Raw genomic sequence first — 22,783 nt, 5'->3', positions numbered from 1 at the left:
AGAGAGAGTCAAGTATCATATGGTTTCACTTATTTGTGGAGCATAACAAAGAACATGGAGGACATGGGGAGATGGAGAGGAGAAGGGAGTTGAGAGAAATTGGAAGGGGAGATGAACCGTGAGAGACTATGGACTCTGAAAAGCAACCTGAGGGTTTTGAAGGGGGGGGGGGGTTGGGAGGTTGGGGAAGCAGGTGGTTGGTAATAGGGAGGGCACGTATTGCATGGAGCACTGGGTGTGGTGCAAAAACAATGAATACTGTTACGCTAAAAATAAACAAATTTTAAAAAAAGTTTAAAAAAAAAAGTATTTCAAGTGTAGGGGCACCTGGGTGGCTCAGTGGGTTAAAGCCTCTGCCTTCGACTCAGGTCGTGATCCCAGGGTCCTGGGATCAAGCCCCGCATTGGGCTCTCTGCTCAGCAGGGAGCCTGCTTCCTCCTCTCTCTCTGTCTGACTCTCTGCCTACTTGTGATCTCTGTCTGTCAAATAAATAAAATCTTAAAAAAAAAATTTCAAGTGTAATTCTCTCTAGAATTTACTTTGATTCTTTTTTTTTTTTTTTTAATAGGGAAGAGGGGGAGGTCAGAGGGAGAAGGAGAGAGAGAATCTTAAGATCTTAAGCAGGCTCCATGATGTGGGACTTGATTTCACAACCCTGAGATCATGACCTGAGCTGAAATCAAGAGTCCTACCCCTAACTGACTGAGCCACCCAGGCGTCCTAAGTTTACTTTGATTCTTAGCTTCATTGAGAGTCTCTTTTGTTTTCCCAGAATTGTTAATTGGCTGTTGTGATATCAGTTATTAATCCTTCCCTTCCCCAATTTATTTATGAGGTCTCCTTTAGTGTTTATTAAATTGTGACATGTTATTTATAGGCTACATTTTCCGAACTATTTTCTTTCTATAATCTATTTTTCCTGTTGCCCTCTGTTTTAGTTACTATAGTCTTAAAATATTGGTCATCCCCTTACCTTCTCCTCTCTTAGGGAGCCTTGCTTGCTTAATTCTCTAGCTGAAATTTAAAAGCATTTCAAAAAATGGTTTTGGGTTTTAAAGTTAAAAAAATAAATAACTTTCTGGACTTTCAGTAGGAATTACATTAAACAATCTATAAAGTGATTTCTGAAACAAATCACTATCATTTCAATCTTTTGTCACTAGCAAGCATGTTCTGTATGTTCACATACAAGTCTATTCTTTTTAGCATTTCTTAATTTTTTAAAAATTTATTTAAATTCAGTTTAGTTGATATAGAGTGTATTTTTAGTTTCAGGAGTAAAAGTTAGTGATTCATCAGTTGCATGTAACACCCAGTGCTCATTCAGTCACATGCCCTCATTAATGCCCATCACCCGGTTAGCCCATTCCCCGCAGGCACTTCCCCCCCGCCCTACCACCCTCAGCTTGATCCCTGTAGGTAAGTCTCTTATGGTTTGTCTCCCTCTCTGATTTCATCTTATTTTACTTTTCCTTCCCTTGCCCTATGTTCATCTGTTTTGTTTCTTAAATTCCACAATATGAGTGAGATCCTATGGTATTTGTCTTTCTGTGATTGACTTATTTCGCTTAGCATAATACCCTCTAGTTCCAAAGACATCTTTGTGAATTTTTCTCCTTAATATTGGTTAGATACATTTTCCATTCTGGTTATCTCTATATATTTCATATTATTATTGCTGTTCGAAGTAGGCTCTTTAAAAATTATATTTTATTGCTGACATGTGGGACTACGACTGAATTTTGTGTATGTATTTTGATTAGCCACTTTGCTGAGACCGTTGTAATTTGTGTAGTTTGTCAGATGATGGCTTTGGTTTTTTGAGGTTACGCAGTCATTTCATATGTGCATAATAATCATTCTGTCTGCTTCCAGTGTTTGTGTTTTTCTGTTTCTTTGGCCAAAACCTCTAAGATCATATTCGGAGATACGGTGGTGGAAGGCATCCTTTATTTTGCTCTTTGCTTTCGAGGGAAAGCTCTGACGTTTTCCTTGACGTTGCCTCGAGCTTGAATGTTACTTTTACCCAAAGGGGCTGTTAGGATTTCCAACCACAACAAAGATTCTTTTCTGGCCCCAGCCCATTGCACATCTGGCACAAAGCACTAGGAGACTAATTGTTTGGATGTGTTTGTTCTTTCTAGAATCCCTAGCCTGCTCCAAACTTTGAGCCTACAGAGCTAGTCTATTTCCAGCCCTTGATCTCCCTCTACCGAAAGCCTGACTTCCGGGGGATTCTTTCCTCCCTAGCAGGACCTCAAACCCTCTTCTGCCAGCCCTACTGGCTGATATAAGAGCCAGAGCCTGACATTGGACAGTGGCAGGGCTAGAGTCACCCAGGCAGACCCCCACTGAGCTCAGAGCCCCACTCGGAGCTTTCTTTTCTCAGCCCAGCTCTGTGAGGTTGCCAGTCCCCCTGCTTTACCCTCCGAGCATGCTGGGACACTGCCAGCCCTGTGCTCTGGAGGTCTTCCCAGTCCAGTGGGAAAGCAGACACAAAACAAGGTTACCACGGCACAAGATGAAGAGGTCTCATTCCTGCTCTGAGACTCCAGGCCTGGAGCCACTAACTGCCTAAAGCAGCCAGAGAAGGTTTTTAGAGGAGGTGACGTTTGAGCTGCTCCTCGAGCAAGAGTAGAAGTTCTGTTCGCTAGTTGAGGGAGAAGGGCTTCGATTATGATTCTTTCTTTCTCTCTTTCTTTTTTTTAAGATTCTATCCATTTATCTGACAGAGAGAGAGATCACAAGTAGGCAGAGAGGCAGGCAGAGGGGAAGGGGAAGCAGGCCCCCCGCTGAGCAGAGAGCCCGATGTGGGGCTCCATCCCAGGACCCTGAGATCATGACCTGAGCCAAAGGCAGAGGCTTAACCCACTGAGCCACCCAGGCGCCCCCCAATTATGATTATTTCCACAGACTTTCCATTTACCGTTGCTGTTCAGAATGGGATCTATGAAAACTATGTATCATTACTGGCATGTAGGAATATTAACTAAATTTTGCATATTTATTTTGGAGCAATCTTTAAAGGCTTAGGGGCCCAGGGGAGTCCAGCCTCTTTGGGGCCAAGACAAGAGTTTGCAGGGAGACTAGACAGTGCTGTCTGAGTTGGTTAGTGCTCCGGGGCTTCATGGGTTGGAGGAGGGTGATCCCAGTAATGGGGATGGTTCAGGAAGATTTCCAAAGAGGTGGGATGGGAGCTGGCCTTGAAGCATAGAGAGGATTTGGGTAGAGTGGGAAGGGGAGGGTAAAGTGGAGGAGGCAGAGAGAAACGGCATCCCCACCCCCACTGCACACCTGCTAGGCATTTTGTTAGCACGTTGAGTCTTTTTCATATTTAACTTTCCGGACAACTCTGCTTCGTCAATGGTTCCAAACCCACAGTTCCAGGTGCCAGAGAGAGAGGGCTATGACTCATGGTGATGAGGGCTCTTGGGAGCGGGAGGGAATTTCGAGCCTGGCACAGGGGAGATGGGCGAGAGAGAAAGGAAGTGAGGAGCAGAGGCGGGGTCGGGGGCCTCGTGGTGTGGGGCGAGTCCCCGAGCAGCCAGGGCTGACTCTGCTCTGTCTCTGCTCTCTGGCTGCAGATCTGGCCGAGTGCAAGCTGGTTTCCTTCCCCATTGGCATCTACAAGGTCCTGCGGAATGTCACCGACCAGATCCACCTCATCACGCTGGCCAACAACGAGCTCAAGTCCCTCACCAGCAAGTTCATGACCACGTTCTGTCAGCTCCGAGGTAGGCCCCGCTCCGCCCTGATGGGAGGGCGTGGCCAGCCCTCGGCCTTCAGGTGCCAGCTCTGTGTGGATAGTGTCCACTTGGGCCAGGGTCCGGTCAGCTAGACTCTGGAAATCATTCCTGGGAGAGAGAGGCTTTGAGGCTGGAACCATGTCGTCCCTATGGCCTGGAGGACTGTAAGCATGGCTCCTCCGTCTAGCTGGCTGTGAATCAGATCGACTGATGGTCAAGGGTGTCGGTCCCGGAGTGACTGTCTTGTTCAGAGCAGACCAGCAGATGGTGTGGGGCCCTGATGCCCATAAGTAGTTATTTCTCAGTAGGCTTGAACCAGTCCCCTTTGTACCCTGCCACCCTAGCCCTGGCTTCCTGCATGGCTTGCGGCTGGCGGGTGGCATCATGGATTCCCTTGAAATGGCTCCTCTGGCTGGGCGAGCCGGGTGTGGTGGCCGCTGCAGTGCCTGCTCCGCTCTTCCCCGCAGAGCAACCCCTCGACCCTTCCACGAGAGTCCCCTGCCACCCGGTGAGCCATGGGTGGGAGAACTAGGAAGGGCCCAAGGAGCAGAGGAGAGGCGACTCCTGCCTTCTGGAATTCTGTCTGGTGGGGCACGAGATGGGTCTCAGGGCCTGTTTCGAGAAACCGGTAAGTCCCATGCGGATGCAGCAGGAGGCCGCGCACAGGCATACCTCACACGGCTGATTTCAGGCCTCGTAGGGGAGGTGAGGCCATTGGGCAGAGCCCGAGGGGAGAGGGAGGCATGACTTGGCAAATGCAGCCCTGGGACGAGAAGCAGGTTGTATAAGGCTCAGGAAAGGTCTACAGGCAGGGCCTGGAAAGGCCACCGGCTAGCTGCACGCACGCAGCCCAGTGGGGAGGGATTGGTCTGTGTTGTCATTTCTGAGTGACGCTCACAGGGCTTGCTGCTTTGGGGCCTAAACCCCTGGGGAGTGGCGGATCCTAGGGCAGCACTTGGCTCCCTGGAGGCACCCTGGGCACTTTGAACCAGGCTAACTTTCCCCATCTTCTGACCTTTTCTCGTGGCTGCTTCTCTGCACGGGCAAGAGGGGCCCTCACAGCTTGCAGGCCCCGTGGACTGCTGCGCTCGGCCCTGGCGGAAATTAGAATCATCTGGGGCACTTTTCTACAAACATAGTCACCTTAGCTCTACCCCACGGCCAACTGAGCCAGAATGTCTGAGTATGGGCCTGGGTCTTGTGAGCGCGTTTTAAAGCCTGTTCCGGTCATTCTGAAATGCCGAGGCTGATGCCATGGCTCGGGTTATACATGCACATACCTAAGAGCCTAGCGTGTGAGTGATGAGCATCAGGACTTGATCTTGGGTGGCGGGTGGGGGGGACTACGACAAACTAAAACGCGCCCCACTCAGCTTCAGCCAGATACGCCACGAGAATGTTCTGTTTTATTCAGTAGAAGCCAGAGAAAGGGGTTTAATGGGGGCTGTACCAATTTTTATATAGTCCGGAAGCCGATAAAACTCCTGCATGGTGGATCCAGCCCATGGGCTGTAAGTTGGAAGACTCTCCCATGATTAGAGCCGTCTCTGCCACGTCCTTTGGTGGCTGGGAAAGGAAAGTCAAGGAGAGGAGGCTTGTTAGGAATCTCAGAGCCACACACCCACGTGCTCCACCGTGCAGGCTAGGGCTGTCTTTCCGGGCTCTCCTGTGGTAGCCCACGGGTCCCCTAGAGATGTTTGCTTCCCAGAGGAGAGTAGAAGGATCGAAACTGCACCGTGGGGCTTGTCAGGGACCTCCAGGAAGGTCAACCAGCTAGCGCCCAAGTTCGCTTGTGTTTCCCTTCATTCCGCTTTCCCTTGAGTCCCTGCCGTGTTCCAGGTGTGTGTCTGGAGGCTGGGGAAGAGACAGGTAGGCCAGGGTGTCCCTTAAGGAGCCCAGGGCCGTCCTGTGTCACTGATGTGGACGGCGTGCTGAGGCCACTGGGAAGGAAACGTCATCATGCTCCCTGTGAGTGGTGTGGGTGGCAGGTGGGCATGGAAAGCAAGAGCTTTCAAACGACTTGACATTTGGCAGTGCCTTGGGGGGGATGAATAAGTAGGCCCTCTCGAGGGGGCACGGTGACACATGCCAGAGAAACGAGCCTGGAGCCCCGCACCTTTGTGCCTTTGCTATAGAAATGTTTCTCATAATGCCCTTCCGGTCAGCCGTCCGTTCAGGGATGCAGTTTGCACTCCCTCCGTGCGGCTGGCAGCCTTCCCCACGCCGCCCCGATCACAAAGGGCAAGCTGTGCTGTGCACAGTCACCGGACCTCACAGAGGTGGCGGTGGCGGTGGCAGCAGCTGATGGCGGGCTGGTGACCAAGGGCAGGGAGGGGCTGGAGCTGAGAGCCGCACCTGGCTCCCTGAGCGATGGCCCTGGGCCCCAGCCAGGGTTTGTGGTTTCCCTTTCAAATAAAAAAATGCTCCCCTTTTATGTATGAAGGGGAAGCTTGAATAAGGCTTTGCTGGCTTGCCAGCTTCCTCTTCTTGGTTCTTGACAGAGGAGGCAGACTGCCTTGGTGCTGAGGAGACAGCTGTCTGTTTCCTCTCCACCTGCCACATTGTCTCCGGTGGGCGCCCTGGGGACTGGCTTCTGCTAGGCTCATAGCCCCCTCAGAGCTGGGTCATCTTTAAATGACTCCATCGCCTTGATGCCCTTCACCCATGTTCTAGAAGAAGAAAGCAAAACTCAAGAAAGCCCACAGCACCAATGGAATCTGTGCAAAGGGCAGGCGCGCCCTATGGAGCGTGTCTCATTGTCTGACTCCGGCTCCTCTGTTCCCTGTTCTCCCAGGTGCCCGTCTCCCCACTTCCTCCCAATCTGAGCCATTCAGCTCTTCTTATGACTGTGTCCAGGGCCTGCACACCTGTGGAAATCCACAAAAGCCACCCAGATGAGAAGCAGAGGCTATTTATTCAGAACCGGCTCTGGGGCAGTGGTGGGGGGCGGGGAGCCAGCAGCTGTCACCGGCATCTGGCAGAGACTCAAAGGCAGGCAGAGGAGTGGGATAAAAGGGAAGAGGATAAAAGGGAAGGCTGTGCCCCGCTTGCAGGGGCGAGGAGAGCTGGAGGCAGGCCAGCTCGCAGCGAGCATCCTGTGGGATTGGTTTGGGTACATTTTTGCCTTTCTCCAGTTGACCCGAAGTTGGACGTTGGAACAAAAATTAGGGAGACTGTCTGTTGGTAATCAAGTCCTGGCCATTTTGGGGGCTGATTGTTATGGGAGTCATATCTGGCTTCCTGGAGAGACCGCCGTCTGAGTCTCCACACGTGTGAGCAAGAGCAGACTGGCAGCCGGGGCCGGGTCCCACAGAGGCTGGGTTGGTTCCCTCGGTGGGGGGCTGCAGGGTGAGGGTCGGCATGCTGTCTTCATAAGTGACCCGGCCACTGTCTGCGTGTCTGTTCAGTTGCTCACAGCCGGCCTCTCAGCTCGGTGCAACAGGTCCTCGGGAGCACCTGTCGTGGCCTGGCTGTGGGCACAGACACATGAGTAGTAATCCAAGGGTCCAGATTTGCGGGGCACTTAGCCCTCGAAGCTTCTTGCGGAGGAATTGACACGTGTCATTCAGTTAACCCTCCTAGCACCAGCCATCTGGGGTGGACAGGATGACTAGGACCTAGACGTGGTCCTTGAGGAGTCCCCAGTCTCTCGGGGGAGGCGGGGGTGGAAGCAGACCTCCACCTAAGCCCGGAGCGCTGGCACAGCAGGCATTCACCGCAAGTGTGGCGGGCGGGCGGAGGAGGCGCAAGTCAGGTCTGCTTCGTGTGCGAGCACTGGGTTGCTGGGGCCGCCAGAACAGAACACCGCCGCCCGGGGCCTCCACCAACAAGACATTCATTGCCCACAGTCCTGGCAGCTGGGAGTCAGCCATCGAGGAGTCAGAAGGTTGGGTTTCTTCAGAAAAGACCTCGCCTCCCAACACAGTCACACTGTGAGGCACAGGGCCTAGGGCTTCAACATAGGAACTGGGTGGGGCAGAGACACCAAGACGACGTCTTCTGTTTCCCTCTGATCCTACTCTCTCCCCCTGTGCGTTGCTCCAGGAGGATCCTTGGCAACAGAAGACCTGTTTCTTTGCTCTATTACTGCGTGTCAAAGCACCCTGAGGTTAATTGGTCTCAAACAGCAGTGTGCTCTTCCCTCCAGCTCTGTGGGCCGGCTCATCTCTGCTGGTGGTTCTGCTTGATAGTGTAGATTGAGGTCACCTGTCTGGGCAAGGAGGTCCCTCAGCCTCCAGGGCCTCGATCCTGTGGGCTCAGATCTGCTTGGACTTGCTCACAGCACAGTGGCTGGACTCCCCGAGGAAGGAAGTGGGTAGTGCCCAGCTTGATGTCCCCGATCGTCACATCTGCTGTATTCCATGGGTCAGAGCAGTCACAGGGCCAACCCAGGTTCAAGAGGTGGGAACTAGGCTCTACCTCTTGATGGGAGTTACTGCAAAGTCTCAGTCCAAAAGGCCTGAAGGACTACAGAAACCGCTGAGCCATCTGTGGGTGGCTTTCGGGATTTCTCAGCCGGCCCTCTGATGGATGGCACTTCTGCCATTCCTTATTTGCTCAGCTGTCTGTGGCCGCACTTTGCCAGCCACTGTGCTAGGACCCTGGAGGAACTGGTTTACCACTGGGGTCCAAAAACCTCGCCCTGGCATTTCCCAGCTGTGTGACCTTGGGCAAATGATTGAACTGCTCTGAGCACTCCACTCCCCATCCGTTTCTCTAGTCGCTATAACACTGTAAGGCTTCGTTTGTGGTTCCTCTTCTGTTTTGAATGGGCAGTGGACACACAGTACAGTATTCCAAGGGTCAGAGAGGGAAGGAGGGGAGAATAAGTCTCCTTATTCCCATCCCCAGATACCCATTTCCTCCACCCATAGGCAACTTACTTTACCAGTTCTAGAGATAATCCGTGCCAGTGTGAACATAAATGTATTTAAATGTTGGCCACATTTATGGTGTTTTGCCAGGGGCAGGTACTGGGAAAAGCACTTTGCAAGTATGAAGTCATTTAAGTCTCTACCTTGACCATCGCTTTGTTTCTGATGAGGAACCTGAGTCAGGGATGGGATCAGGAACTTGCCCCCGGCCTCACAGTGAGAAAGAAGGGTTGGGACTGCGGGCCCACAGACAGAATCCCTTTGTGGAGCTTCTTGTTTTGCTACTTGTCTTTTTCACTTAGCAGTATATTTTAGCAAATGGCCCCTATTGGTACAATGAGACTCCCCTTATTCTTTTCCTGAGGCAGATGGTTAGCAACTTGGCTTTCATGAGTTCCAGACCTGGTTTCCCACTCCTCCCTTGTGTCCGTCCATGCAGATGTGGTTTTTGGAAACCTGATTTGTCTCTTGGCCCCTCTGTTCCCTGTGGCCAGCAGCTGTCTGTGTGCCAAGCGTGGGCCATTGGAAGGACACCGACTGATTCGCCCCACCAGCCCGCTGCCCCGCAGGGGGTCCTTGCAGGCAGGAACATGATTGCTCATTGACGTAGGGTCACGGCCAAGGTGCTGATGGATCCTCCGCGGGCAGGTATTTCTGGAGCCGGCACAGTCCCTCGCTGCCCGGCTGCCTGATTACTGTAGGCGGGCGTCGTCTGCCCTTTCATGGAATCAGCAGGCTTCCTCCATCCCCTGGAGTCAGTCCCAGGCCTTGGAGTCAGACCTGGCAGTTGTCCAAGATGAGGAGGATGAGGAAGTAATAAGAACTTGGGGAAGGAGAGGTCCATTAAGCAGATACCGGAAAGCACACTTCAGCAGGGATGATAAATAAGGGAATGTACTGACGGACTGCTCCTAGGCCCCCGACAGTGTTGGGAGCTGGGCGGAATAGGTTTCCTCCCAGAGCCCCCAGCCATGCTGGGAGCCCAGGTTGTTGGACTCTGAGCCCTGGCATAAGAGAGAGCAGAAAGAAACACGCGGCGCCCCCACTCATGCAGCCCCCTGGGACCATAGGACCTTAGCCATCTGTGTCCACGAGAGAGATGGGCCAGGCCAGTGCACTGTTGTGACTCAACAATGTAGAAGTGTGTCGTGGCCCCTGGGGTGAGCTGCAGGGCCAGCCGTGGCTGCTGTGGTGGGTTTCTGGAAGCTTAGCACACCAGCGCACCGGGTAGCTGGGGTCTCGCCACACCTCTGTTCTTCCTCTGACGTGGACACATCAGAGAAAACCTCAGGCATTCCGGGTAGGGTGACATAACGTCCGGGGTTAGATGGGGCTAGAACTTCGACAGGTGTGGTGGATTCCATCCCAAGAAACCTGTGTGTTTTGCCCTCCCTCCCCTCGTGATGGGGGCCTGGGAGCTGCAGCCGGTTTGGTTCCTGCTCAAAACTCACCAAGTCCACTGCGAACAATGTGGCATTCGTAAACTCTGCGTCAATTCCCTTCCCCAACTGGGGGGGGTGATACACAACTGACGAATTACTGAACACTGCATCTGAAATTAATGTGTTGGCTAATTGAATGTAAATTTAAAAAAAAAAGCAAAAAAAAAAAAAATACACTCTCTAGGCCCAGATGATTTCACTGGAGAATTCTAGGAAATGTTTTTTTGTTTTGTTTTTTTTTTTTTTTTTTTAAGATTTTATTTATTTACTTGACAGAGAGAGATCACAAGCAGACAGAGAGGCAGGCAGAGAGAGAGAGAGGGAAGCAGGCTCGCTGCTGAGCAGAGAGCCCGATGCGGGACTCGATCCCAGGACCCTGAGATCATGACCTGAGCCGAAGGCAGCGGCCCAACCCACTGAGCCACCCAGGCGCCCCTCTAGGAAATGTTTAAACAAGACCTAGCATCAATTTCACATAGTCTCTTCCAGAAAAGAGAAAGGAAGGGCATTCTTTCCAGCCCATGCTATGAAGCCCATCGAGCTTTGATCTCAAATTTAGATAAAGGCGGTCCGCAAGAAAACTATCAGCTGGTGTCTTTCATGAACTGAGACACAGTAGTTTTCAGCAACACATGAGTGATCAAATACAGCAAAGTATAAAAAGAATTACATGCCACAGCCAAGGGGGATTTATTCATTTTTCCAGATGTGCAAGTGGGATTTATTCATCTTCCAGATGTTTCATTTGAAAAGCTTTTGAAAAATCAGTGTTTTCTATCGCATCAAAGGCTAAAGAAAAAGAATCACGTGATCCTATTTGTTGACAAAGATAAAGCATTTGACCGACTAGGAGTACAGGGGAAGTGCCTTAAACTGGTGAAGCACATCTATAAAAATCCTATAGCTAACATCAGACTTAATGTTGAAATGTTTACCCTGTAAATTTGAGAACGAGGCCAGGATGTCTGCCCCCATCCTGAAAGTTTTAACTACTACACCAAGACAGGATAAAGAAAGGCATAGTTTGGAAATTACGAAATAAAACTGTCCCTCTTTGGGGCACCTGGGTGGCTCAGTCAGTTAAGTGTCAGCTCAGGTCATGATCTCAGGATCCTGGGGTCGAGCCCCACATCAGGCTCCCTGCTCCGTGAGAAGCCTGCTTCTCCTTCTGCCTCTGCCCCTTTGCCCTGTTTGTGGGCGTGATCTCTCTCTCTCTCAAGTAAATAAAATCTTTTTTAAAAAATTGCCACTATTTGCATATGACACGATTGTCTGCATAGAAAACTCTAAGGACTCTACAAAACAAAACAAAAACAAAACCAAAAAACCCTCCTAGAACCCATCAACGAGTTCACCAAGTTCCCAGGGATACAAAATCAAAAACATGCAGACTTACTCTCGAAATGCTTCCTTTGGCTTCCTATCTGATGGAGAGTAAACCCACTGTCTTCCAGACGTCTCTGAGGTCCTGTCTCAGCTGCTTCGGGCCTCCCCAACACTGTTCTTCTTTTGCTCCCCTCTCCTGACACATTGCCCCCTTTTCTGTTCCTTGGATGTGTCAGGTCTTCCCTACTTTGGGGTCTTGTACGTGTGATTTCCTGATAGCTTTCCCCTGGGCTCTTTCCTTCTCATTCCTCACTCTGATCTTAAGTGCCATCTGAAATAATCTTATTTATTTGTGTCCCCCCCCCCATACACACATGTGTATAAGCTTGTTAAGGGGAGACACTAGTGTTCCCCGCACCCTCCCCAAGGTCATACAGCAGTTAACCCCATGGCAGGTGCCCAGTGAGTGGGGGTCAAGTGAGGGAGTGTGGGCTGTTCCGGTGGCACCGTGTCTCAGTGACCTTCCCGTAAGTCACGCATCCCAGCCGCACCCACCTTTTCTTTTATTTTCCCTTTCGATTCCTGCTTTAATGTTTGCTTTCGATTTTGTTTCCAGCAAAGACTCCAGAATCCAAGAATTAAGTCTCATGGGTCTTATACCTCCTTAACAGAAAGAATTCCATTGATTGAGGGCTTTTACTTTTCAAAGGGTATCCATTTCATGTTCAAGTGCCAGGCTGAGTGTCTAGGGGCTGCTTAACTGATCCTGTCTATCAGGCAGCCTGTCTGCCGTTCACAGCCCTCTGCAGGGCGTCCACTCAGTCCTGCTGTCCACGGCATGGGAGACTTTCTCAGGGGGCCTCAGTGGGGGCCCACAGACACTGGAGGAGAGGGACTCCATCCAGGTCAGAAGTAGGGATTTGCTGAGTCTCTTCTCTGAGAACGGCAGGCTTAGGGAAGCAGCACTGGAAAAAACAAGGTGCCCGAGGGGCCCACTTCTAGAATCTAGCCAGGGTTCTAGTCTAGTCTAGTCTAGCTGGAGTCTAGCTGGGGTTCAAACCCTGGTTTTGGGAATTGGGGGAGGAAAGTCAGAAACCTTGGGGAGAGGTTAGGGTTTGACCTGGGACACATTACTTTAGCTCTCTGCAAACTGGGGCTCATAAGTTATGAGAGAATGAACATGTTGATTGCAGGGAAGCCCCGAGAACAAGCACATGAAACACAGCAGTGCTCAAGAGCTTTTAGTGTCCTTATTACTTTTTAAAAAAATATTTTATTTATTCCTGTGAGAGAGAGGAGTCATGAGAGAGAGAGAGAGAGCACAAGCAGAGGGCAGAGGCAGAGGGAGAAGCAGACTCCCCGCCAAGCAGGGAGCCGGATGCAGGACTCGATCCCAGGACCCTGGGATCATGACCTGAGCCGAAGGCAGATGCAGCCACCCAGGTGTCCCATGTCCTCATTACTTTTTGTTATCAGCCCCAGACCCCATAAGCTGAACTTTTGGTGTCCAGCAGGAGAGCTCTTTCCTGGAATCCCTCCCCAACTCCAGCCTAGCACTTAGCCAAGGCAGCAGGAGCCTGATTCATCCGATTCACCCGAGGGGCCTGACACGGCCTCACAGGAGCACCTCCAGGCCCCCCTTTGAAGCTCAGCAGTGGGAAGTGCCCCCTTCGGCCGCAGCTTCAGTGCAGCCCCTTTGATGAGCTTAAGGCCTTTAAGGACGCGTCTGCCAAGGGTGCAAGATCTGCCTTTCCTGGGGCCTCACACTTTTCAGAAAAGGCAGATCCAGCCCCGCCTCCTTGCTGGAGCCTTTCCTCTTCAAGAGCCTGCCCCTAAAGAAGGCCGGACTTCAGAGAGCAGTCTTTCCTGGGGGGCGGGAAGCTGGGGCCCAGCTGACTGTATCCAGTTTTCTTAATCTTCAGAGCCGTGATCCCCAGAGGATACAATAAGCGATGGCTTGGAAGGCTGCCTGTTGAGTGAAAAAGGCCTGTCTCTAAAGAGTGTATCGTCTGTGATTGCATTTTTAAAAAACATTGATTGATTGATTGATTGATTGGGGGTGGGGGAAGGACAGAGGTAGAGGGGAAACAGACCCCCTGCTGACCTGGGGCTTAGGGCCTGAGTCAAAACCAATGCAGGTGCCCCTACATTTTTGTGTTGCTGTTTTTTTTAAATCTATCCATCCACTTGTGAGTATATACATTAAAAAAAATATGGAAGAATGAAGACCAAACAACTCTGATACTCTCTAGGGGTGGAAATACATGGGAGTTTCATCTTCTTCTGCCCCGTGTTTTTGTGGTGTCTATATTTCTACAACGAGCGCGCACTGCTTTTGTAAGCAAGGAGACGCATCTGGAGTTCAACAAACCGTATCAGTCGGGATGGGCCAGCTGCACCTCAGGAACCAATAACCCCAAATCTCAGGGGCTAAAACAACAAAATGCTGTAGTTCCAGTGGGCATGGTGTTTGGTTTCTGCAACAGTGATCAGACCCGCCGAGTGCTAGGCTTCCTGCTGCCTTCCGTGATGACTGAGGGCTGGGCCCTGACTTGCCTTGAGTGTCATGATGGCACAGACAGGGTCTCTGTGCAGATGCTCCCCGTGTTCCTGGAGATTCACATACAAGGGAAGGGGAAATGGAATGAGCACCCCCTATCCTCCGGGAAGGGGGAGGCGTCCAGACACCAAGATGGGAGGCCAGGGCTGGGTGGAGCGGAAGGAGGGGCGCAGTCCAAGGAAGGCTGAAGACCCGACTGTGGGAAGCCCGGGTCGGCACATGCTCAGGACGGAAGAGCAATGCGAGCCGCTCTGCTGGGAGCCCTGCCGGGATCAGCCTGGGGGGACCCCCAGAGCCAGGGAGCTGGCAAGCTTTTCATCTAACTGATGGCGCTCTCATAAATGCTCCACATGCCCTGCTCTATCTCTTTCCTGCTGTTCAGTAGCTTTTCTCTACGTCTCTGTCTCCCCCAGCTATGACTCAAGGGCTCTGCATATCTTTTCCCTCTCACGCTCCTAGAATGAATGAACATCATCGGGAGGCTTTTGTAGAATCACCAGTCTCCTCTTCGGGCTGGGGGAGGAGTAGGTGGACAGGAGCTCTCTCTGCCCGGAATGCTCAGTACACATTTCTTGAGCCGGACCTGGAACTATGGAACAGTGCTATGGGTTCAGTAGATGGAAAGACCTGACCCTTATCAAACCCCTGCTCTCTCCAGTTCCTGGTCGCCCCGGGGCAGTGGGCCAACACACTCCTATGATCTGGGTTTTCCGGACTGTAAGATGACTTATGTCCTTTCTCTTTCTTACACCTTAGGCAAGGACAGAGTTAAGTGTGTATTGAGCATCTACTATGGGCTAGGCACTGTACACGTATCATCACCTTCAATTTTCCTAGCACCTTGGCAGAGGTGACTTTTATCATCTCTTTTAGAGATAAAAAATGACTCAGAGAGGTTTGGTGATTTGCTCGACATTACACAGCTAGGGAATGGGGCAGCTGAAATCTGACACTGGGTCTGTCTCATTCCAAAAAACACTGTGGGCTGCTTCCAAAAGGGTGGGTGAAGGACTCTAGAAGCAGAGTTGAATGCAGAGAATGATGACAGACCCATGAAAGACTTAACCCTTCCAAGCTTTACAAAATGTCAAGTCTCTACCTGTGGAGATCCTAGGTTATCAGAAGGCCAAGACTGCACCGTCACCCAGCATGATTAAAAAGTACAAGCCCAACAAGACATTCCTGCCTCCAGAAAGGTTTGCCTGAGAACCACTCTGAACAGCAGACTCTTCTTTCTAAGCTCCTTTGGCCCTCGTGACTTTCTGTTTGGACTCCATTTGGCTGGACCCCATTCTGGGAAAAGGCAACACTCATTCCTATCAAATTCCAGATGGGTTGTTCACATTCACACACACCATGATTTGGGGTTAGCCCTGTGCCAGGCTGGGAGCAGCGGGAGAATTTGGGGCATTTGTGGTCAAGTCAGCCTATGGCAGTCTTTTTGTTCCTTATCTGTCAAGTCGTTTCCAGAGCACTCTGTCTGTGTCAGGCCTGGTGCTGGGCACCTAGTAGCTGCCTGCTGTGGTGGCTTCTTCTCCCAGTTCTGAGCCAGTTTGGGGCTGTCATTAGGCTCAGGGCCAAAATGCTTTCAGGAAAGGCTCTTTTTTTTTTTTTTTTTTTTTTTTTAATAGCAATTTGGAACATGTCAAACATTGAGGATTGGCACCTGGGTGGCTCAGTCATTAAGCATCTCCCTTTGGCTCAGGTCATGATCCCAGGGTCCTGGGATCGAGCCCCACATCGGGCTCCTTGCTCAGTGGGGAGTCTGCTTCTCCCTCTCCCACTCCCCCTGCTTGTGTTCCCTCTCTTGCCGTGTCTCCCTCTGTCAAATAAATAAATAAAATCCCTAAAAAAAATTGAGGATAACAAAACCAAGAAAGGGGAGATTCTCTTCCCCACCCCCACAGCTGGGATGCTGGGCTGTGCTTCTCAGCTCCCCACTGCTCCCCAAAGTCCGTGTTCACTGTCGCTTCAGGCAAAGAGCGTCATCTTCCAAGTTTGGGCAGTTAGAAATACACGCCTAGCAGGTAACTCCTTCCTAACTGGACTCCTGCATTCACTGGCGGTGCCCGACATCATCTGCACATCTGTCTGGCTGTCCGTCTGTTTATCTCACATACATGCACAGTGCTGACTGTGCGCCTGGCATCGTTCAGAGCCTTTTCCATGTATTAATTCACTTAAATTCACAGCAGTCCTGTAGAAGAGTCTAGTACTGTCCTCATCTTACAGATGAAGAGATTGAGGCCAAGATACACAATTTGCCCAAGGTCACGTAGTCAGGAAGTGGCAGAGCCTGACTGAACCTACAGGTTCCAGACCCCGGAGCCTGTCATGGACACACACGTACCGTATGGCCTCCCCTGTCTATGCAAGGGCCGTACCCCAGCCGCATCTGTGTCACCTAGCAGGCAAGGGCTGCTGGGGGGATGTGGCACGTTCCGGGAGGGGAGGGTCCAGCGCCCAGGCATGGGGAGGCCTTCCCAGAGCTGGCATTCCTGACCATGGGAATGAAAACAAACCCAGGGACAGTTGACATCTGCCACCTCCCTGCTAGAACACTGACTGGCACGGGCTACCGAGCTCAGTGCATGGCGCCGTGCCCTAGAGACTGCCCTCTTTGTCACCAGCAGCTATCTTGTGGGGGCCGGACAGGCCCCAGAGGGGCCTGTGACAGCCCGCACTGGCAGATGGCCTGCGAATTGGGGACTTGAGGGTGCAGCGGGCGCCAGACCACACAAAGCATGGCAGGCAGATTCTCAGAAAATGACGGCTCAGGGAAACACACCCAGCAGGAACCGAACAGCCAGGAAAATTGGGCCAATTCTCATCTGAGAACAAATGTACCTTCTAGGCATGCGGCTTTGGAGAGCCTCTGGGAGGCAACCAACCCCCTGCCCTCCACTCCCCCACGCTCCGCTGGTGTAAATGCGCTGAGGGCCCAGAGTCCTCATCCGGCCTCAGCGGCCAGTGAACGTTGAGTAACATTACTCTTATGGAAAGTAATAACAACTTTTCCCATTTTTACATAATAAAAAATCCCGACTCAATTTTAAGAGAAAGTGTATACGTGGAACAGAAGTTTGGCAAAATTGTGAGGCTGATACTCTGATTCATTTATTTATTCATTTGCACACTCTTCCAACACGGAGTCCTCCACACGGACCGGGCGCTGTGCGGTGGGCACCTTTCCACAGCAGAGCAAAGCCCCAGCATTGTGTGGCTCCGGTTGTAACGGGGGAGACAGTGTGCCAACAGGTCAGACTACAGGTGAGGGGACAGAAACCCATGAAAGGGGACCCTAGTGTAGATACAGTGACATTGGACAAGGACACACACTGCAAATACATCAGTCAGGAGCATTCTAGAAAGAGAGGACTACAGGTGCAAAGACCCTGAGGCAGCAGCATGCTCAGAGTGTCTGGCAAAGGCAGGCCTGGGAAGCACTGGCCCGGATGCTCTCTGGCATCCCTTCCAACACAGCGACCTTGTAAATGTGATCTGGATAGGGATGTTTTCTGGTTTAAGGTGTGGCCATCTAAGAAGTTCGCTGCTGGGGGGGCCCTGGGTTTGTAGGGGGCGAGCTGTGGTTCTGCTGATGGAACTTTGGGTTCAGGATGTCCCCAAAGGTGGGAAAATGAGAGGCAGACCAGTTAGGCCCCCAGCTTTATCTGTTCGCCCCCCCGGGGCTGGGGGTGGGAAGAGCCGTTAGTCATCTGATATTTGCTGAGTGATCACAATGTGCCCCTCAGAGGGCTGGGTGAAGGGGACAAAGATGTCTGCCTGAGCCCCAGCATGGCGGAGCGGGGGCCTGGGTGTGGCTGGTACTCAGGTGTGTGGGTACAGAGAGTGCACAGGGGGCAGGGCAGGGAGCTCTGCCCTCACTGCCGAGCCCTGGGAGGTGCCATTGGCACCTGAGAGCAGCTCATCTCCCCCAGCTCAGGGCTGCATCCTGAAGGGCCCGAAGGAGGAGGGAGGCAGGAGCACAGCCAGACACATAATCACTGGGGCTCAGTGCAAAATGAAAACGCAGGATCCTCTTTCAAAAAGCAGGAGAGAGGGGCGCCTGGGTGGCTCAGTGGGTTAAAGCCTCTGCCTTCAGCTCAGGTCATGATCTCGGGGTCCTGGGATTGAGCCCCACATCGGGCTTTCTGCTCAGTGGGAGCCTGCTTCCCCCTCTCTCTCTGCCTGCCTCTCTGCCTGCTTGTGATCTCTCTGTCAAATAAATAAAAATTAAAAAAAAAAAAAAAGCAGGAGAGAATTGCCATTAAAGGTACGTAAGCGTATCTTTTCTTCCTGAGGTCGCTCACAGAGCGTCATGATGCTTTTCATTTGCCACAAGGTCCTTCTGTGTAAGGAGAAACTAACACTTTAAATGATTCGTGTGAATTTTACCTTTCATCTTTAGACTATACACTGCTGGTTTGAGATGCGGGTATCAGAGCATCTAACTTGTACATACTAAGAAATTTCACAACTCGTATTTTGTGACCCTTTTCTAGAGGGTGCCTTGAGTGGGCCAGGACAGATTCAAGCTAGGCTCATGAAGTTTGGATGGAGGGAGGCAGGGAGGGCAGCCTCCCATAGGTGTATAAGCCCTTCCCGTCCCTGGGATGCAGGACACTCGTGCATGAACCTTCAGGCCTGATGGCTCCCACGGTGTGCAGGACCCCCACACTCTCCCCCAGCTAGGGATGGCATCAAGGGAGGCTCAGCCTGCATCTCCAGGATCTCTCTCTCTCTCTCTCTTTTTTTTTTTTAAGATTTGTTTATTTGAGAGAGAGAACATGTGTGAATGGGCAGAGGGAGAGGGAGAGACCCTTAGACTCCCCGCTGAGCACAGAGCCTGACACAGGGCTCGATCCCATAACCCCAAGGTCATGACCTGAGCTGAAATCAAGAGTTGGATGCTTAACTGACTAAACCACCCAGGCGCCCCTTAAGGATCTTTAAACCTCTACCTCAGGACGTGCTCAAACCTGGGTGGGGGTGGACGAGAGGCTCCCTCCTGCCTGGACCCGGTCCCCAGCTGCCCCCTACCAGACATACTTTGGTGAGGCCAGCCCAAAGGCAGGGAGAGCCGGCTGCTAAGAACGTGTCCTGGGGAGGCAAGGGGAGTCCTGACTCTCCATGACCCCAGCTCTATTTATCAAACACAGATTCCAGGATAAAATTAAGACTCCCAGAACGGCAGCATAGAACATGCAATCCCGGGTGTGCGACCCTTCTGAGCCTAGGACCGCACGTGACTGCACCAGTCCCAGGCCCGCAAAGCCAGCCTTGTGGAGAAGAGTGAGGTCATTGTTCAGGTCCCTTACCATTTCTGGGCCTCCGTTTCCTTTAAGTCAGACAAGGTGACAGGATGTGCCTGAGTCAGGTAGCAAAGGAGGAGGGAACGGGAAGGTCCCATGAGGACGGGATTGGGAGAGCAGTGGGAACCAAGGCCTCCGCCAGCCCAGCCTCTTTATCTTGGGCTCGTGGAGGTTCTGCTTCTCTGTCTCCCCTGTTCTCCTGCTGCCAGCTGGCTTTCTCTGCTTCCTTAGGCTGTTCCCCAGTGTTTATTGAGCACCTACCGTGTGCCGGCCATATGCTAAGCCCTTGTCACTCCCCCATCTTCGCAGAGCCCCGTGCGGCGATAGGAACGGCAGCGTGTATGAACACTCACCGTGTGCCGGGTACCACGCCACATGCTTCACCCATGCCAATGGGGAGCCCCCCCCCCGACGACAAACAGTACGAGGCCGGTGATAGTGATATTAGTCCCCCTCTGCAGATGAGGAAAGTAAGATGGAACGTGGTTTCATGACAGAGGGAACAGCTGTCAGGTGGCACAGCTGGGACGTGAGCCAGGCAGTGGGGACCACAGGGCCCTGCCTTACGCTCCCTCCCCATTGACTCTTGGTTTCTGCCCCTCATCCCTCTCCCTGCCCAGGCTTCCCCACCCCCCGAACCCTGGCCTCTCTCTGCAGAACACAGCATTCCGGCTTCCCCCACGCCCAGCAGAGGGACACCCGCGGGCCCAGCTCACCTCACCTGGGCTCGTAGGCTTTCCTGGCAGCTGCCGGCCGTGGGGCGGAGCCCACCCTCATCTGACCAGCTGTGGCAGAGCGGGGAGCCGTGTCACGTGACACAAAAGGACCTTGGCCGGCCCTGGTGGCTCCTCGAGCAGGGAAGGGCTAGAAAGTGATGTCCCTCGGCTGGGCTATGGGTGTGGGGAGCCGAGGGACTGCCACCCTGACCTGTCCTGTGAGGCCCAGAGTTGAGACCTCGTCTGAGGGAGGAGCCAGCCCATCCTGACCCTTTGTCTAGGCCGCGCTTCTGTCGGGAGAGTCTTCCGTTCCAGAGAGCCAGGCGCCCCAGGAGCCCAGCTGACATGGTAGGGCAGGTCCTCCTGCACACACACGGACTGAGGCCCCTCAGGGAGACTGCCTGTGGCTGGTTGCCCCCTTTCACTGCTCTCTCTCTTCCCCCACAACGGCAGAGCTCCGCCTGGAAGGGAACTTCCTGCACCGCCTCCCCAACGAGGTCAGCACCCTGCAGCACCTCAAGGCCATCGACCTCTCCCGGAACCAGTTCCGTGACTTCCCCGAGCAGCTCACCACCTTGCCAGCACTAGAGACCATCAACCTGGAGGAGAATGACATCGTGGGTGAGTGGCCCTGGCCATGTGCCCTCTGCGGCTTCCACTGCCTGCACTTTCTCCCTCTGAGGGGGACATGGGGCTTTTGGGTCAGACCGTCACAGACAAGAGGGTAAGGGTGAGCACAGGCACTGAGCCTGGGAAGGGAAGCATTAGGAGGCCCTGCTGCCTGCTGGGGCTGGGATGGACCGCTGCTTTCACCTGGCAGGTGGAAGGCCTTGGCTTCCTCCCGGCCTGCCCTGAGCCAGCGCGCTGCCTTGGCCTACGAGCTCTGTCTCACTTCTCTGTCTGCCGGCCCAGGCTGCCTCCCAGACTCTCCAGCTGGGATCCTGTATCCATGTACTCCCCTCTGAGGGCCCCCGTCTCCCCCCGCCCTGGCCTCCACAGTGAGCTCTAAATTGTTAGTACCCAGGAGCCACTAGGCAGCCATGCTCAGAAGAGCCTCTCGGAGCTTCCCAGTACACACACACACTCGCCCCAGGGAACCCGAGGGTCTCCCTCACCGGGCTCAGAGCGCCTTCTGCCTTCTGCAGAGGGCAGGCCCAGCGAGTGGTCCTTTCCTCCTCCTGAGGCATTTCCATTTGAGCATCCTCTCCCCCTGCTGCCTGATCTCCCCGGACAGAGGATCCCCACCTCCTCGGCTCCCTCCTCCAGCTGCCTTGGCTCCCTCAGAAGCCTGTCTTCAGCCCCTTTTGGTGCCCGCTCATGTCGCCTCTAATGTTGGCAGTGTCCATAATAGCCCCCTTCAGAGCTGGTTTTATTTTTGTAATTGCTTTCACAGCCATTATGCCATTTGACTAAAAGCAAGAGCTCTCCAGTGGCTTGGAGCTGGATGGAGAGTGCCTGTCGCCAGCATGGGGTGCTGAGCGTCCCATCTGTCATCGATGCTGCCAGCAGGACGCTGGCCCTGGCTGAGGGGGCGTGGGACCAGTTAACCTCTGAGGTTTGGGATCCAGTCTTTTACAGATGCGTAGACCAAGGCTCAGAGGAGTCACGAGAGGGCATCGGGTCAGACAGGGAAACGGTAGAGGTGCCGGGACGAGATGCCAGGATATGTAACTCTCAGGTTCAGCCCTGTGCCTGGGATGAGGGTCCTTGTCTGGCCTCTCAGAAGGCCCCGTGGATGGGCTCTGGTTTGGTCTTTTCCCTCCCAAGATCAGGATGCCTGAGCACCTTGCCCCAGAGTTGGTCCCCCGTCCCTTGAGCCCTTGTGCCGTCATTAGCTGGAAGGAGCATGTGCAGAAGGGCCTTTCCACCATGAATTTACCCTCCCTCCCATCATGCCATCACTGTCTGGGGTCCAGCCCCGAGCCCTTCATCCTCAGCCAGGCCCGCCTTGCTGAGCCTTTCCTCCTCTGCCGCCTGTTCTTTGAGGCCATTGCTGATGGCTCCACTTCCTTCTGGGGCTTCTCCAAATGGGGTAGTTCCAAGCAGGGGCATCAGGCAGCTGATGCTGAGCCCAGAGTTGGGCCTGTAGCTTCAGGCAGCGGGTGAGGGCGAGTGTTGGCCATTTCCTTCCCCACTTCCCGACGGCAGCCGGCGCACGGCATGGTCCAGGTCCCCACATCCTTCCCCTCCCACAAGGCCCACGACATCCCTTAGCAGCAACAGTTCCCACAACAAAGATGGGCTGTTTTGACTCATTCTCTTGTGTAAATATCTCTTCCTTTCTGCACAGTGACAGGAATGACTACATGTGGGAGCCTCTTACAGTTTACCAAGAATGCTCAGGCACAGGGCCAAGGCCCATCTGATAGAAGTAGAAGCCTCGGCCCAAAGAGATTTCCCCTTGCCTTTGTGGCCAGGTGTCTGCCGTATGTACGGCGGGCCAGGTGAAAGAGGCATCAGGCCCCGGGCTGTTTCCGGCCAGGTCCACCTGCAGCAGAGGTGCAGGCCAGCCTGGCCAGGTGCAGGGGATATGGGGGTGCTGGGGACTGCCCTGGGCAGCAGAGGCTCCCCAAGGTGCTGTACTGATCCTAGGACCCCCTATGCTGCAGGAGGCCTTGGCTGTTCTCCCACATGCCCCCCACGGAGAGAAGGGGCCCGTGGAGGCGGCTCCTGTAACCTTGCTGGAGTCTCCTCGCTTCCATTCTCTGCCTCTCCCTGATCCATCCCAGTTTCTCGGCTTGCTTCTAACTCGCAAAGCCGTGGCAGACCTGCCTTCCTAGCCTGGCTACACGGAGGGGGCCGTGATC

At 53.1% G+C, this 22,783-nt stretch overlaps 1 protein-coding gene across 2 annotated transcripts in view; it reads left to right on the top strand.

The window, feature by feature from the left end:
- LRRC20 (leucine rich repeat containing 20) overlaps positions 1-22,783 on the top strand; it is an 84,695-nt gene that overhangs the window by 38,300 nt on the left and 23,612 nt on the right. The window contains exons 3-4 of one of the 2 annotated variants that reach the window (XM_046028063.1): positions 3,585-3,734; positions 20,430-20,597. In XM_046028063.1, the coding sequence (XP_045884019.1) occupies positions 3,585-3,734; positions 20,430-20,597 (318 nt within the window). Of the gene's footprint in view, positions 1-3,584; positions 3,735-20,429; positions 20,701-22,783 lie in introns of both variants that reach the window. The other variant, XM_046028062.1, reaches the window with a different exon arrangement.

Source organism: Meles meles, chromosome 13, assembly GCF_922984935.1.
Source record: "Meles meles chromosome 13, mMelMel3.1 paternal haplotype, whole genome shotgun sequence".
Taxonomy (NCBI): domain Eukaryota; kingdom Metazoa; phylum Chordata; class Mammalia; order Carnivora; family Mustelidae; genus Meles; species Meles meles.
The sequence above is the reverse complement of the archived record's forward strand: the minus strand, read 5'-3'. Positions and strand labels throughout refer to the sequence as shown.